Here is a 13,656-nt window from a genome sequence, read left to right on the forward strand (position 1 = left end):
GTCTTCTGTTTACAATAATATAATCAATGAGGTTTGCTGTCTTACCATCACGTGAATACCATGTCAACTTATGGGCCATTTTGTGACCAAACACCGTATTGGTTATAACTAGGTTGTTATAACTACAAAATTGCAAAAGCCTATAGCCATTACTGTTTTCTTTTCCTACACCAAATTTACCTAGGCTAGGATACCATCTATCCCTATTTCTACATTAAAATCTCCTAGCAAAAACACCATACTTCTACCTGGTACCCTGTCTATTTGCTCCTGTAACTGTAAGTAAAATTCATCTGAGTCACTAGTATCTCCATCAATTGGTTCAACGGGGGCATATACTACTATAACTGATACCCTGAACTTTTTAGTCATAAAATGAGCAATTAGTATTCTATTACTAATACCTTCCCAGCCTAAACAAGATTTAGCAGCTTCCTTATTCATCATGAGCCCTACTCCCTGTCTATGCACACCATCCTTCCTGCCTGAGTAAACAAATTCTGTCACCTAATTTCATGCTTCCTACCACTGGGATATGAGTTTCTGAAACTCCTAATAAATCCAGTTCAAACCATCTGAATTCGTCAGTCAAAATGTCGATGCGATAGTCATTTTTTAACGTCGTAACATTCCAAGTTCCAATTTTCATGTTCTTTAAATCTTTGAAATTATTTTGGCCTCAGGAAAAGCAGTGATTCCGGATACCAGTGAAGGATGGGGACCAACATATCTTCTCAAGTCTACACCAAAGCGCTTAAGCCAGCTTAGAACCGGACAGCAAGAAGTCCTTGGGACCTCCAGTAAGTTGGAGGCTTTGTGCAATCCTGTGCCCATCTTGGTCACAATATGGTTTTCAGCACTTGGCGATGCTCTTCTATCAAAAAGAGTTGAAATCCTCCACAGACAGTCCCAAGCCTATTACCTCCGACTCATTGTATATTCATGCCTACAAATATTATGCTACTACAGGGAGGCAGCCCATAGTAGATAAATTAGCTAGGAAGAGGTTTTTCAGCCCGAAAATGCTCATCAAAACAAACCAGGCCCAGAAAAATATCCAATAATCAGAATCCCGTACGAGTGCTGTGTTGTTTACTAGGCTATAATTTCCTCGAGGGGCACCACTCCTCAAGTGGGAAAAATTGACCGCAAGTTTCCCAGTCTTGCAGGTACCCCGAAAGGGTCGAGGCAGCCCTTTACAGAGGCCGTTGTCCATAAATCTGGATCTTACGCCCTACATAAATAAATTTTTTATTTGCAACAATTAAACAAATAAATATGACAAACCAGTGCACATGCCTGGTGGCATACTTTAGCACTGACAATGTTACAATCTTACATACACTACGAAAATAAAAAATAATACTGACTGTAGTTTAAAGTTACGCAAATTATGTCTTTGAGGATGACAAATACCGCCAGCCTTCAGGGCAAGGGTTGCAAGTTATGCCCTGGGGGATATAAGGTTTTTATTTAAAGTGTGGTCATATAAAGTTCGGAGGGGGTTCATTAGATTAGTAATCAGAAGCTCTACTGCCCTTTTTAAGAATCATAGTGATCAAAAGGCAACTACTCCCCCCCCCCCACACACACACAAACGTCTTGTCCCAGAATGCATCTAATAGAAATTTTGAGATAGCTTTTTTATTCAAAATCTAAATATCATTTAAAAAGGTTTTTGGCTTTGAAACAAACCCCAGAGTCTAGGGGCAAGGGTTGTAAGTTACGCCCCGGGGGCATTTAAGGTTTTTATGGAAGAGATGGTTGTATAAACTTTAAAGGAGGCTCATTTGGTTGAAAATCGGAAGCTCTAGCTTCTTTTTAAGAGTCAAAAATGATAGAGGGCAGTAAGCCCCGCTGTTGTTTTTTCATTTTCGCCAGTTTTAGTGCAACCATGTGATTTGTCAACTCCGAAGGCCGAATTCGGCCCTTTGTAGGCTTGTGATTATCTTATATTTATCTGAATTCATAAATACTACAATTATAAGTCTCAGAAACCGGATAAATTGTTACATTCAATACAATATTGTTTCAAAAAGCATGAAACTACTGAGATGGTGACCCCAAATATCAATTCGATAAAAAACACAGCTCTTGAAAACAACCTTACTTTACTACTTGAAAACAACTCTTTTATTATTTTGTTAGGTAGATAGTTTTATTTTTCGGTTTAATTGAGAAATGTGACAGGACGGTGATGTTTTTCATCACAAAAATTTAGTACGTTAGTGTAAGTTTTGCTTTGCACCAAAATCAACACCAGATTAGGTAGCATGCGTTCGCCTCGGCCGATTTTTTTCAAGTAAAATGTTGTTGATTGTGGTGACCCCCAAGGTTTGGTTTCTATCAACGACCTACCCAAGTACTATTAGAGCTTTTTCCGGAGAAAATAATGTTGCTGACTCTGCATTTTCTCTGGCCAAAATCACTGCATCTGTATTTGCTGACGATAAAGTCTTGATGTTCGTTTCTTTAACTGAATCTTTAACTTAATTTAATTCTTAATTTAATTAAATTAATTTAATTAACTTTAATTCTTTAACTTCACACTTCGATAATTAATACAACTAATGCAAGACATGTTTGTGTTTAAAGGTAATCGTCATGGCTTAAATATAGAAAACTTAAATTGCTTTACCTTTTCACGGTCTCGAGACCGTTTCCCAGGACTAGCTACCTTATAAAGTTCTTAAGCATGCGACGTCTACTAATTATCCTAGAATTCATATTGGTGAATTAATTACTTAGTTAATTACCAAATTAAGGCTCCTAGTAAGATATCATCAGATATTTTAGAGACCTAAATCCCTAATCATCCGGAAATTAAAAAAACGTGTGACCGTCACATGTTTTCAAGCTATTATATTTTCCCTGATTTATTCGTATATTTTGAACTGTCAGTCAGTAAGATTCGGTACTTTCCCTTTGATACTTAGTCCTATAGGAGTACTACAGAATAATTGTGCAAGATTTATTTGAAAAATAAGGAACATAGAGTCTATGAGTTAGTATATAGAAAGACTAAAAACAAAAGAGAAGAAAAACAAGAATAGGATTTTATAAGGCGATGGAAAACATTGGGTGAGACAAAACGGATCTTTCGTGAGGGCAACTGCTTACTTTCTTTATACCAATAAGAGAAAGTCTCAAAGAACAAAAACGCAAAAATGCGAACGATACGAACCACCTAAAAATAAAACGACGAAAATAAACAACACAGAGAATATAAGAAACAAAACCAAAATCAGAAGAATTAGAAAACAACGAGGAAAAATAAAACAACAACAGATAAAATCACAATTAACTTAATAGGAAGTATTAAAAACCAAACTACATAACTAAAAAAGATAGCCACTCCCCAAAATCTAACGACTAACAATAAATCATACCCTCTTCAAGAAGCTAGAGAAGTAGACACGGATTACACGGACAAGAAATGATACTGAGGATCATTGCCTGGTTTCAAGCAGGAGCGCTTTAGAATAAGCTCAGTGCAATCATAGCGCAACTAGCTAGTTGCGCTATGTAACTAGCTAGTTGCGTAAAATCATAGCGCAACTAGTTTTTACGGGCAAAGCTCAGTTGTTCATAAGACGTTTTCCTAATATTATGTTTAATCATTTCTATGTTCTTTCAGTTTTTTGTTCTTCATAAATTCTTAAGTGAGCTTAGCTCATAATTTACTAAAGCCTTTTAGGAGTAAGTTAATTGAGTTTACTTATTTATCAAACAGTTCGTCGTAACGAACTATAGTAAGGACTAACCTGGCTCAATAGTAACCGAAACTCTAAAAAACAGAATTTTGACACCAATAGTTACATCAAAAGAATTGCATTTTAATGCTGATTTTAAAAATATAAGATTCATCAGGTTTAGTCTTACCCATCAAAAGTTATGAGCCTGAGAAAATTTTCCTCATTTTACAAAATAGGGGGAAACATCCCCTAAAAGTCGTAGGATCTTAACGAAAATCACACCATCAGATTCAGCGTATCCTAGAACCCTGCTGTAGACGTTTCCAGCTCCTATCTACAAAAATGTGGAATTTTGTATTTTTGCCAGAAGACAGATCACGGATGCGTATTCTGTTATTGTTTTTATTGTTTTTTCATTGTTCTAAAAATTAGAGTTGTGATAAAGATTCAAACTTTAGCGTAAAGAGCGAGGTGTTGAGGAGGGGGCAACTCCTTTCATATACGGAATAATTTCTGTTCGTTTTAAGCTTTAATGTCGCTCCTTACTTGAAGTTTTAAAAAACTTGTTTTTTTTAATTAGCTATACACCTTCATCATTAATCTTTCTAAAAATTCTTTTTCCAAAGTACGGCCTTTAGTGAACATACATAGACCACGATCATCAGTAATTTAATCAAATATTTAGCTATACCAAAAAAAGAGAAAAGGCTTGTCTCCTATTACTGCTTTCCAAGGGTTTCCCCTGGAAAAGAACATGCTGGACATTCTGGCAATTTATGAGAGGTCCTTTTCCCAATAAGAGCATTGGGCTGGCAAAATTTTGGAAACTTCTATTAATGTTCTGTTTTGAAACTATTTTACATTTTATTAGAGTGTCATCCCAAAATCATCATTTTTGATGAATATGATAAGATTAAAATTGAATTTAAAACAAGTTGCTTGCGGAATTTGGAAGATTACAAAAGCATCATGCGATTCATTTTATATTAGCATTAACTGAGATGTCTAAAGAGGTTGTTGCACCAATAATTTGCATTTGTTTTTATGCCATTCATCTTTTGTTCGTTTTCAAGAGTACCAGTACAAAGCATGTCAATGCTTTTTCTTTCATTGGACAAAATAAAATTGTTTTTATATGTCATGGTAGAAGTGTCATAATTTTTTAGTCCGTTATATCAAGTGCCATTGTTTTTCTGTCATTCAGGAAGCGTCTTTTCTGTCTCTCACTATAAAAAATGCCGTCAATTTAACATATAATAGACGTGTTTGTTAAAGTAACCCCCCCCCTAAACACAAAAACATCAAGGAAAGTTTCTTTTCACCGTAGATGATTCTCAAAAAGGACAATATCTGTACAGTTTCAGGAAAAAATACCTTCGGAAAATTAAACTCCTAAAAATTAGACTCATGGAGGATTGCAGAAAGGGAAAACAACATGGAAGGAAAATTACACCTGGGAAGGTTGACACTAACACATAAAACAATTTCACACAAAAATGATGACAATTTTCAAAGATGCATGAACTCTGACATTATGTTCAATAATAGATACAAAACCACGACAATTTTCAGTAACAAATATAAAAAACAAAACTTTTCTTATAGCATAAAATAATGGTGACAGATAATAATTGTAATGAAAGATAATGAAACAGAACAAAAAAAAAACAGAAAAAAAAAGAAGAAGAAGGAATTCTGGCCTTTGACTGAAAAACAGATGATGACACTTTTTCCAACGACAAAAACGACACTCTGTCCGATGACAGACAAAAACAGTGGCACTTTCTGCAATGCTGTTGATCATATATACTGATCCTCCCATCAAAAAAATAAAATAATAATCGATGTGACGAAAAGGATTACGAAATACTCCTGGAGAAAATTATACATAATCTGTTAAGATTTCCATTGAATCAGTTGGGGATTATCACTAAGATTTAAAAAAAAAAAAATGACTCGTAAGACACTTAATCAAGAGACCCTATCAAATTAAAAAATTAAAAAACGTAAATTGATACCCGTTTCGATTAATTTAAATTCAAAAAATCCAGTATGTTTTAAAATTGATTTTGTAGACATTTAAAACGATCTTTTTAACCACAGACCCCTTTTCCTGCGTATTTTACCCGTACTAAAGGTGTATCCTTTAGTATGCATGAAACTCCAGCCATGAAGAAAAAAAAATATGAATAATAATCTAAAATATAAAATTATCCCAAGTCCTTTTCTTAGAATCCGTGTAAAAAAGTTGTCTCAGTGACAACTTTCCAGTGATTTCAGTGATTGAATCACTGAGTTTCAGTGATTGAATCACTGAGTTTCAGTGATTGACCAATTTCGAAGGAATCGACCTTATGTGTCTTATGATAAACCTATAGTTGAAATGTAAGTAAACTAAACAGTCTAATATGATTGATTTTCCCCTTTTCTATTCAAATCTCCTTATACAGGAATCATTTTTATCCTGAGGAGGTATACCCTTAAACGGGGGCGTCGTTTGGGGAGGGGGTCAGTTGCCCCCCTCCAATAACGTGGAGAGGAAAATTATTATATATACCATGCCTCTTGACTCTATGAATATGGACCCCTCTCCCCCCTCCACTGAATAAAAATGCAGGAGATTCGCCCCTGCAGTTAAGCATTTAAGTTATCCGATAACGCTGACCAAAATCTTTTCTTTTAGCTTAAAATAATTTTGCTACTTATATGAAGTAGTTTTTTTTTTATATTGCAGTAGTTCAAACAAGATATTCAAGAACTCTAAAAAGAGTATTCAGACTCGGAACTGCCAATATTTATAGGACAAATTGTTGCATAATGACAATAGCTGAAATACAGACTTTAGAAGCCTGGCATTTATACATCTGTAATCACTGATACGCTTTTGATACTTGGAAATCATCTCTTGTCTAAGGATATCATTGATCCTACCTGAATATGTAAGTTTCCAGTATAAAATTGTTGACCATGGCCATTCCAATGGTGTACTTTTGTTTCGATCTGTCACCATTTTCAAGGGTTTTCAGGCTATTTTTGAAATTCCCTAAATTTGTTTTCGAAATAATATTTTACAGTTAGGACTAATGGAGATGATAGTCTTCATTCCTGAATCCACTACAAATAACATTTTTTCTTATTAGCCAGCTTTTAGCGCGTTTTTTTTTTTTTTTTTTTTTTTTTTTTTTTTTTTACTATGGTGTGTGCCGACAATCGAGGTTGTATGCCCTTTTTTATTTTTCTTAAATCAGAAAATTCGGAAAATTCAAAGAAAAATCTGATTAGTTTAAATTAGCGCTAACTAAGTCTCGGTATTAGTACAATGTCATTATGAATGGGCTTAAGGGCGAAAATCAATAGTCAGAAAAACTAACTCTTTAGCAAGCAATATTACAACGTAAAAATTAATAGCAACAATTTATTTTTAAAAAAGTAAGCAAGGTCCGTGAAACAACGAACCACCAATCGACATAACTTAATATCAGACACATAAATGCGCAAATTCAATCCATCAGAAACAAATTATTAGACGTCAACAAAACTAAATTTGCAAAAGCAGTTATGTGGCAAAAATTTACATTAATTACATAATCATACAAAAAAAACTAGCCTATCTTTAAGCATTAAATGGAAGTTTACCATAAAGCCTTATTTACGCAGAGAAATTTAGCTTAAAATCTATGATATTTGGTGTTTTTCCGTGATGTTTTTCAAAAACATAGAAATATTTACCTAAATTTTCCATGCTTTGAGATAGCATTGCCTCAAAAGTATGTAAGCTGCATGACTCAGCGTCAAGACCTTTAGCTAGCGTACTCCTTAAATGTTTCTCATACTCAAGAAGCAGCTGAGATGTCGGTGAAACTTTTTCTCCATCCATGTCAGAATTTGCTGGGCTAAAACAGAGCATATACATAAAAAAAGAAAAAGAAAAATACTCAAATAAAACGTTAAAAAATTGAAACGAATAAATTGGACCCATGTTTATTCAGCAGTAGTCTTATCCAGTCTCTAAGTTCACCAGTATACGAGTATTATATATATAATTTAAACAGATTTGAAAACCTTGTACAAAAATTTTAATAAGTCGTAACTGTGTTTATATAAAGACGGATAAAGCTTAACATTAAAAAAAGACAAAAATGGCAATATTGAGTAAGTGCTAAAACGCTGATCAAAACTCTAGTGCATATACAGTAAACCTAAACAAGAGCTAAGTGCTCATATGGCACATGTGACCAGGCCAGACGAGCCAAGAGCTCATATGGTATGAACTCTCGCAAAATTTTAAGAATCAATAGATTGATTTAAAAGGAAAATCGGAGGCTTAATACCGGTCGGAATTTAAAATAAGAGCTCTGAGTCACGAGGTCCTTCTAAATATCAAAATTCATTAAGATCCGATCACCCACTCGTAAGTCATAAATACCTCATTTTTTCTACTTTTTCCTCTCCCTTCAGCCCCCCAGATGGTCTAATCGGAGAAAACGACTTTATTAAGTCAATTTGTGCAGCTCCCGGACACGCTTACCAATTTCCATCGTCCTAGCACGTCCAGATGCACCAAACTCTCCAAAGCACTGAACACCACCGCCTAACTCCCCCAAAGAGAGTGGATCCAGTACAGTTATGTCAATCACGTATCTACGACGTTTTCCAAGATTTCCGGTTTCCCCCTCCAACTCCCCCAATATCAACAGATCTGGTCGGGATTTGAAATGAAAGCTCTGAGACATGAGTCCCTTCTAAATATCAAATTTAATTAAGATCCGGTCACCCATTCTTAACTTAAAAACTCTTCAATTTTTTTAATTTTCCCAAATCAACACCCCCCAGCTACTCCGAAGTGAACAGAACCGTTCCAATTATGTCAGTCACGTATCTATAACTTGTGCATATTCTTCATATCAAGTTTCATCCCGATCTCTCAACTCTAAGCGTTTTCAGGATTTCTGTTTCCCCCCTCCAACTTCCTATGTCTGCGGATCCGATTTGAATTGAAAATGATGCATCTGAGACGTAAGACCTTTCTATGTATCAAGTTTCATTAAGATCCGATCACCCTTTCGTAAGATAAACATACCTCAATTTTCACGTTTTCCAAGAATTCCGGTTTCCCCATTCAAATCCCCCCAATGTCACCAGATCTGATCGGGATTTAAAATAAGAGCGCTAAAGCACAAGGTCGTTTTAAATATCAATTTTCATTAACATCTGATCACCCGTTCGTATGTTACAAATACCTCATTTTTTTTTTATTTTTCCGAATTAATACCTCCCACCAACTCGACCAAAGAGGGTGGATCCAATCCGGTTATGTCACGTATCTTGGACATGTTTCACCGGATCTAGAGCGGAACCGTTCCAGTTATGTCAGTCACATATCTTGGACTTGTTTTTATTCTTCCCGCCAAGTTTCATCCTGATCTCTCCGCTTTAAGTGTTTTCCAAGATTTCTGGTTCCCCCCAGCTCCACCCACTTAATGACTCTAGATCCGGTCGGTATTTAAAGTAAGAGATCTGAGTTACGAGGTCCTTCTAAATATGAAATTTCATTAAGATCGGATCGCTTCTTCGTAAGTTAAAAATACCTCATTTTTCTAATTTTTCAGAATTAACCCTCTCCCCCCCCCAACTCCCCCAAAGAGAGTGGATCCGTTCCGGTTATTTCAATCACGTATCTAGGACTTGTGATCATTTTTCCCACCAAGTTTCATCCCGATCTTTCCACTCTAAGCGTTTTCCAAGATTTTAGGTCCCCCCCCCCAATGTCACCGGATCCGGTCGGGATTTAAAATAAGAGCTCTGAGACACGATACCCTTCCAAACATAAAATTTCATTAAGATCCGATCACCCGTTCGTAGGTTAAAAATACCTCATTTTTTTAATTTTTCCGATTTAACCGTCCCCCCCACCCAGATGGTCGAATCGGGGAAACGACAATTTCTAATTTAATCTGGTCTGGTTCCTGATACGCCTTCCAAATTTTATCGTCCTAGCTTACCTGGAAGTGCCTAAAGTAGCAAAACCGGGACCGACCGACCGACAGAATTTGCGATCGCTAGTTGCCACTTGGTTAATACCAAGTGCCATAAAAAGGGCCCCGGCTAGCGAATGACTTTATTTTTGGATTTTGAGACAGAATTGAATGCAATTTGGTTATAATGAAGACTTTGCTTTAAAATTTCAACATTTCTGGACTTCCCACTCCTTCAGTCTCGACTAGGTGGTGGTGATCAGCCCAGGTTTGTTTTGTAGGTCAAGCCTAAAATATAGTGAATATTCTTAATCAGCAACAAAATTACTTTGAAACAAGTTAACGATTACATAAATACACAGCTAACTACTGAAAACTTTGACAACGTTTGAAAATGGAATGTTCCCTAATGATACTTTCAACCTGGCTGTTAAACAAATTTCACTTGTCAAGGCAAAACTTTAACATCTTTCAGATGTCAGATAAAGATAGTTACATACACCTTTCCGAGACGGAAAGTTATGAGGATTTCTAAGGTTTCCAAGATCAAGCTTGTTTCGTTTGAACAGCTTCAATTGTCTTTCACTTATTGCTTAAACACAAATGACAAATCAGAGAACGATTTTCTTTATTCCGCAAATCGAAAAAAAAATACCGTTACTAAACAAATTGAAATTTGTTTTGTCCTACATTCTATCTCTCTCCCCTTCTCTCTCTTCCTTTTTCTATTCTTTTTCATTTTATCAATACCAGTAATCCTAGCGAAAAGCATTTAGCTCATCAAAATATAGTCAGCACAAACCCTACATTTTTTATTTCATAGTCTTTGCATTGGACCTATAAACTTTTAACTTCAAAGTATTAGTAAAAAAAAAACTTCTTCTTTTTCTTTATGCACAAAGTTTATGAACTTAAATCGATTTTAGGACTATGTGTCAAAATAGACACCGGTTGAGTATTTCAACATAACCGCAGAGCCTACCAGGCGCAATTTAACATTACCCAGCATAATGAAATTAACAAAAAATTTACCAACCTTGAGCTTGGAGTCGTTGCGTAGTAACCATGTTCAAATAGAACCTGATCTGATTGAGGACTCACAGAGCCATTCCCACGCTGGAGATCTAAATATAAACTACGCTCAAAATTTCTTCTTATTGCATCAGAATTTTTGGGAACTCTGGAATTTTTTGAGCTAGTTTCGGGTTCGGACATGAAGCCATCATTACCAAAGGAATCTTGATATTGAACATGTCTATCCATCGAATGCGTACCAACAGGCTGAATCATGCGTTGTAAAGTTCCACTGTCAATAGTATATTCGTTTCTATCATTATTTTCGTTAACATTTTCAGTGCTTTTGCTTCTATTTTTACGTTTAGATTTGTTGTTCAGTTCATATTCCGATTCAGCTCCACTAAGATAGCCACCTGAGCTATTGGGCTCTTTCATGAGACTGTAGTCGACTGATTTTGACGTCAAAAGTTCTCGTCGGGGACGTTCAGCTCTTACAATATATGGCTGAACTGGTTTTTGGAATGGACCCAAGTAGCCAGGAGCTGCAACTAAAGTATATGTAGGATAGGGGTACCCGTTAGGCTGAATATTTGGCACATACAAATGTGGAACAGATTGAGCAGCTGTGATCGTGGCAGTGCTATCGGTGGCTTGTACACCTACTGTAGAGGAAATGATAGACTGCACGGTTGAAGGGGTATGGTTGTTTGAAGGAGCTTGTACATTACTGCCATTAGTTTGACGGGGTGAATCTTGATTCTTAACCTCGTTTTGGACTGCAGTCTCATTATTTCTTTTTTCTATATTTGAAGAGCTAGAATCCACTGTATTATTTAAAGATGAACTCTGTGCAAGTTGACAGTTTTCAGCTCGTCCATCTTCGTGTGGGCGACATTGGTTCCTTGGAAGAGTCACAGTACCTCAAAGAGATTACATCAATTAGCATTAGCATTACTAACAACAACTTACGAACCAATAGATTTTTTTTAGCTTTGAAATCTAGAAAGAGATCTAAAACCTATCAAACAGTTCGTGGTAACGCACAGTAAGTAAGGAGCGACCCGGCTCAATAGTAACCGACACTCTAAAAGACAGAATTTTGGTACCGATAGATACATCAAAAGAATCAGATTTTTGTGATGATTTCAAATATATCAGCAAAAGTTACCAGCCTCAGAAAATTTTTCTTATTTTCGAAAAAATGGGGAAAACGCCGCCTAAAAGTAATAGAATCTTAATGAAAATCCCACCATCAGATTCAGCGTATCAGAGAACCCAACGATTGAGGTTTCAAGCTCACATCTACAAAAATGTGGAATTATGTATTTTTTGCCAGAAGAAAGATCGCGGATGCCTGTTTATTTGTTTTTTGTTGTTGTTTTTTTTGTTCTTTTAGGGGTAATCGTATCAACCCACTGGTACTGAAATATCGTGTGAGGGATTATTCAAACGGAAATTAAAAGTTCTAGTGCCCTTTTCAAGTAACCAAAAAATTGGAGGGCAACTAGGCCCCCTCCCACGCTCATTTTTCCCAAAGCCACCCGGTAAAAATTTTGAGATATCCATTTTGTTAAGCATAGTCGAGAAATCTAATAGTCATATCTTTGGGGATGACTTAATCCCCCACAATCCCCAGGGGAAGAGCTGAAACTTATGAACTTTGCCCATTGTACCTATATAGTATTGGTTATTGGGAAGTATACAGTCGTTTCCTGGTGGAGGGGGTCAATGGGAGGGGTTACGTGGGAGAATCTTTCCATGAAGGAATTTTCCATGGGGACAGGGAATTTTCCATGAAGGGGTGCCGGATTTCCCAGTATTATTTAAAATCGATCAGAAATTAAACAAAAAACAAATTTTTCAACTGAAAGTAAGGAGCAACATTAATACTTAAAACCAACAGAAATTATTATACACATGAGGGAGTTCTCCCCCTTGTCAATACTTCACTCTTTACTCTAAAGTTTTTTTAGTCCTTTCAAAAGAGCTTCTGTTCTAAATAAACAACATCTGTGATTCAGGGGTCATTCTGAGTTGGCACACAATTGAAACTTTAGCGTTAAGAGCAAGATAAAAATAAGTTGTATGTGTGTTATGTCTGTCGAGTGACGTCATGTCATCATGTCGTCATGAAGTTAGTTGTCGTCATGTTTGTTATGACGATGACGTCATTAAAAATATTTAAGAAAATCGTTCAAAGACAAATTTTTAATTGTATGAAGATCGTGGACGGAAAAATGTCTAATTGTAAAATGACTGAAGAACCTACAATAGCAACAGCCGAGGAAGCTGCTCAAAGAGTATATGCCAAAAAACTTGCGGCTGATAGAGAAAGTAAGAAAAGAAAGCGTGCCGAGGAATCACAAAAACAGCAAGAAAACAGGCTTGCGGCTGATAGAGAAAGTAAGAAAAGAAAGGGTGCCGAGGAGTCACAAGAACAGCAAGAAAACAGGATTGCGGCTAAAGAACGCAAAACCACGGAGTTAGATGAAAATCCACCTGGACAGCGAGAGTCAAAACATATCAAAACTGAAAATGATAGCGATGATGATTGGGTTTAGGATTTTGACTTGGATAAGGTCATCAATGCCTTTAAAACAAGATTTTAGTTAAAAAAAACAAAGGTCCGACGATATGTATTTCATAGTGACGCTGAAAAATAAAGAAGAAAAAGAAAACTGAAAAAAGAAAAAAGGTAAAAAACTAAAAAAAAACTAAAAAGAAAAAACACTCAAAGAGAAATTACAGACCGGGACACAAATGACGACAGGGACAGAGGGAATATAAATGACGACCGGAACACTCAATGAGAAATTACAGACTGGGATACCGGGACACAAATGACGACCGGGACAAAGGGAATATTCACCATCAACAAAGCTCAAGGGCAATCGTTAGAAAAATGCGGTAAAGATCTGAATACGGATTGTTTTCCCATGGACAATTATTATTTTGCATGTTCAAGAGTT

At 36.1% G+C, this 13,656-nt stretch overlaps 1 protein-coding gene across 1 annotated transcript in view; it reads right to left on the bottom strand.

The window, feature by feature from the left end:
* The window catches only part of LOC136039474 (protein still life, isoform SIF type 1-like), a 263,198-nt gene that overhangs the window by 218,107 nt on the left and 31,435 nt on the right, over window positions 1-13,656 (bottom strand). The window contains exons 5-6 of the mRNA XM_065723265.1: window positions 10,707-11,607; window positions 7,425-7,588 (exon numbers count right to left, since the gene is read on the bottom strand). Coding sequence (XP_065579337.1) covers window positions 7,425-7,588; window positions 10,707-11,607 — 1,065 coding nt within the window. The remainder of the gene's footprint in view (window positions 1-7,424; window positions 7,589-10,706; window positions 11,608-13,656) is intronic.

The sequence above is a fragment of the Artemia franciscana genome, chromosome 2, assembly GCF_032884065.1.
Source record: "Artemia franciscana chromosome 2, ASM3288406v1, whole genome shotgun sequence".
Classification (NCBI taxonomy): domain Eukaryota; kingdom Metazoa; phylum Arthropoda; class Branchiopoda; order Anostraca; family Artemiidae; genus Artemia; species Artemia franciscana.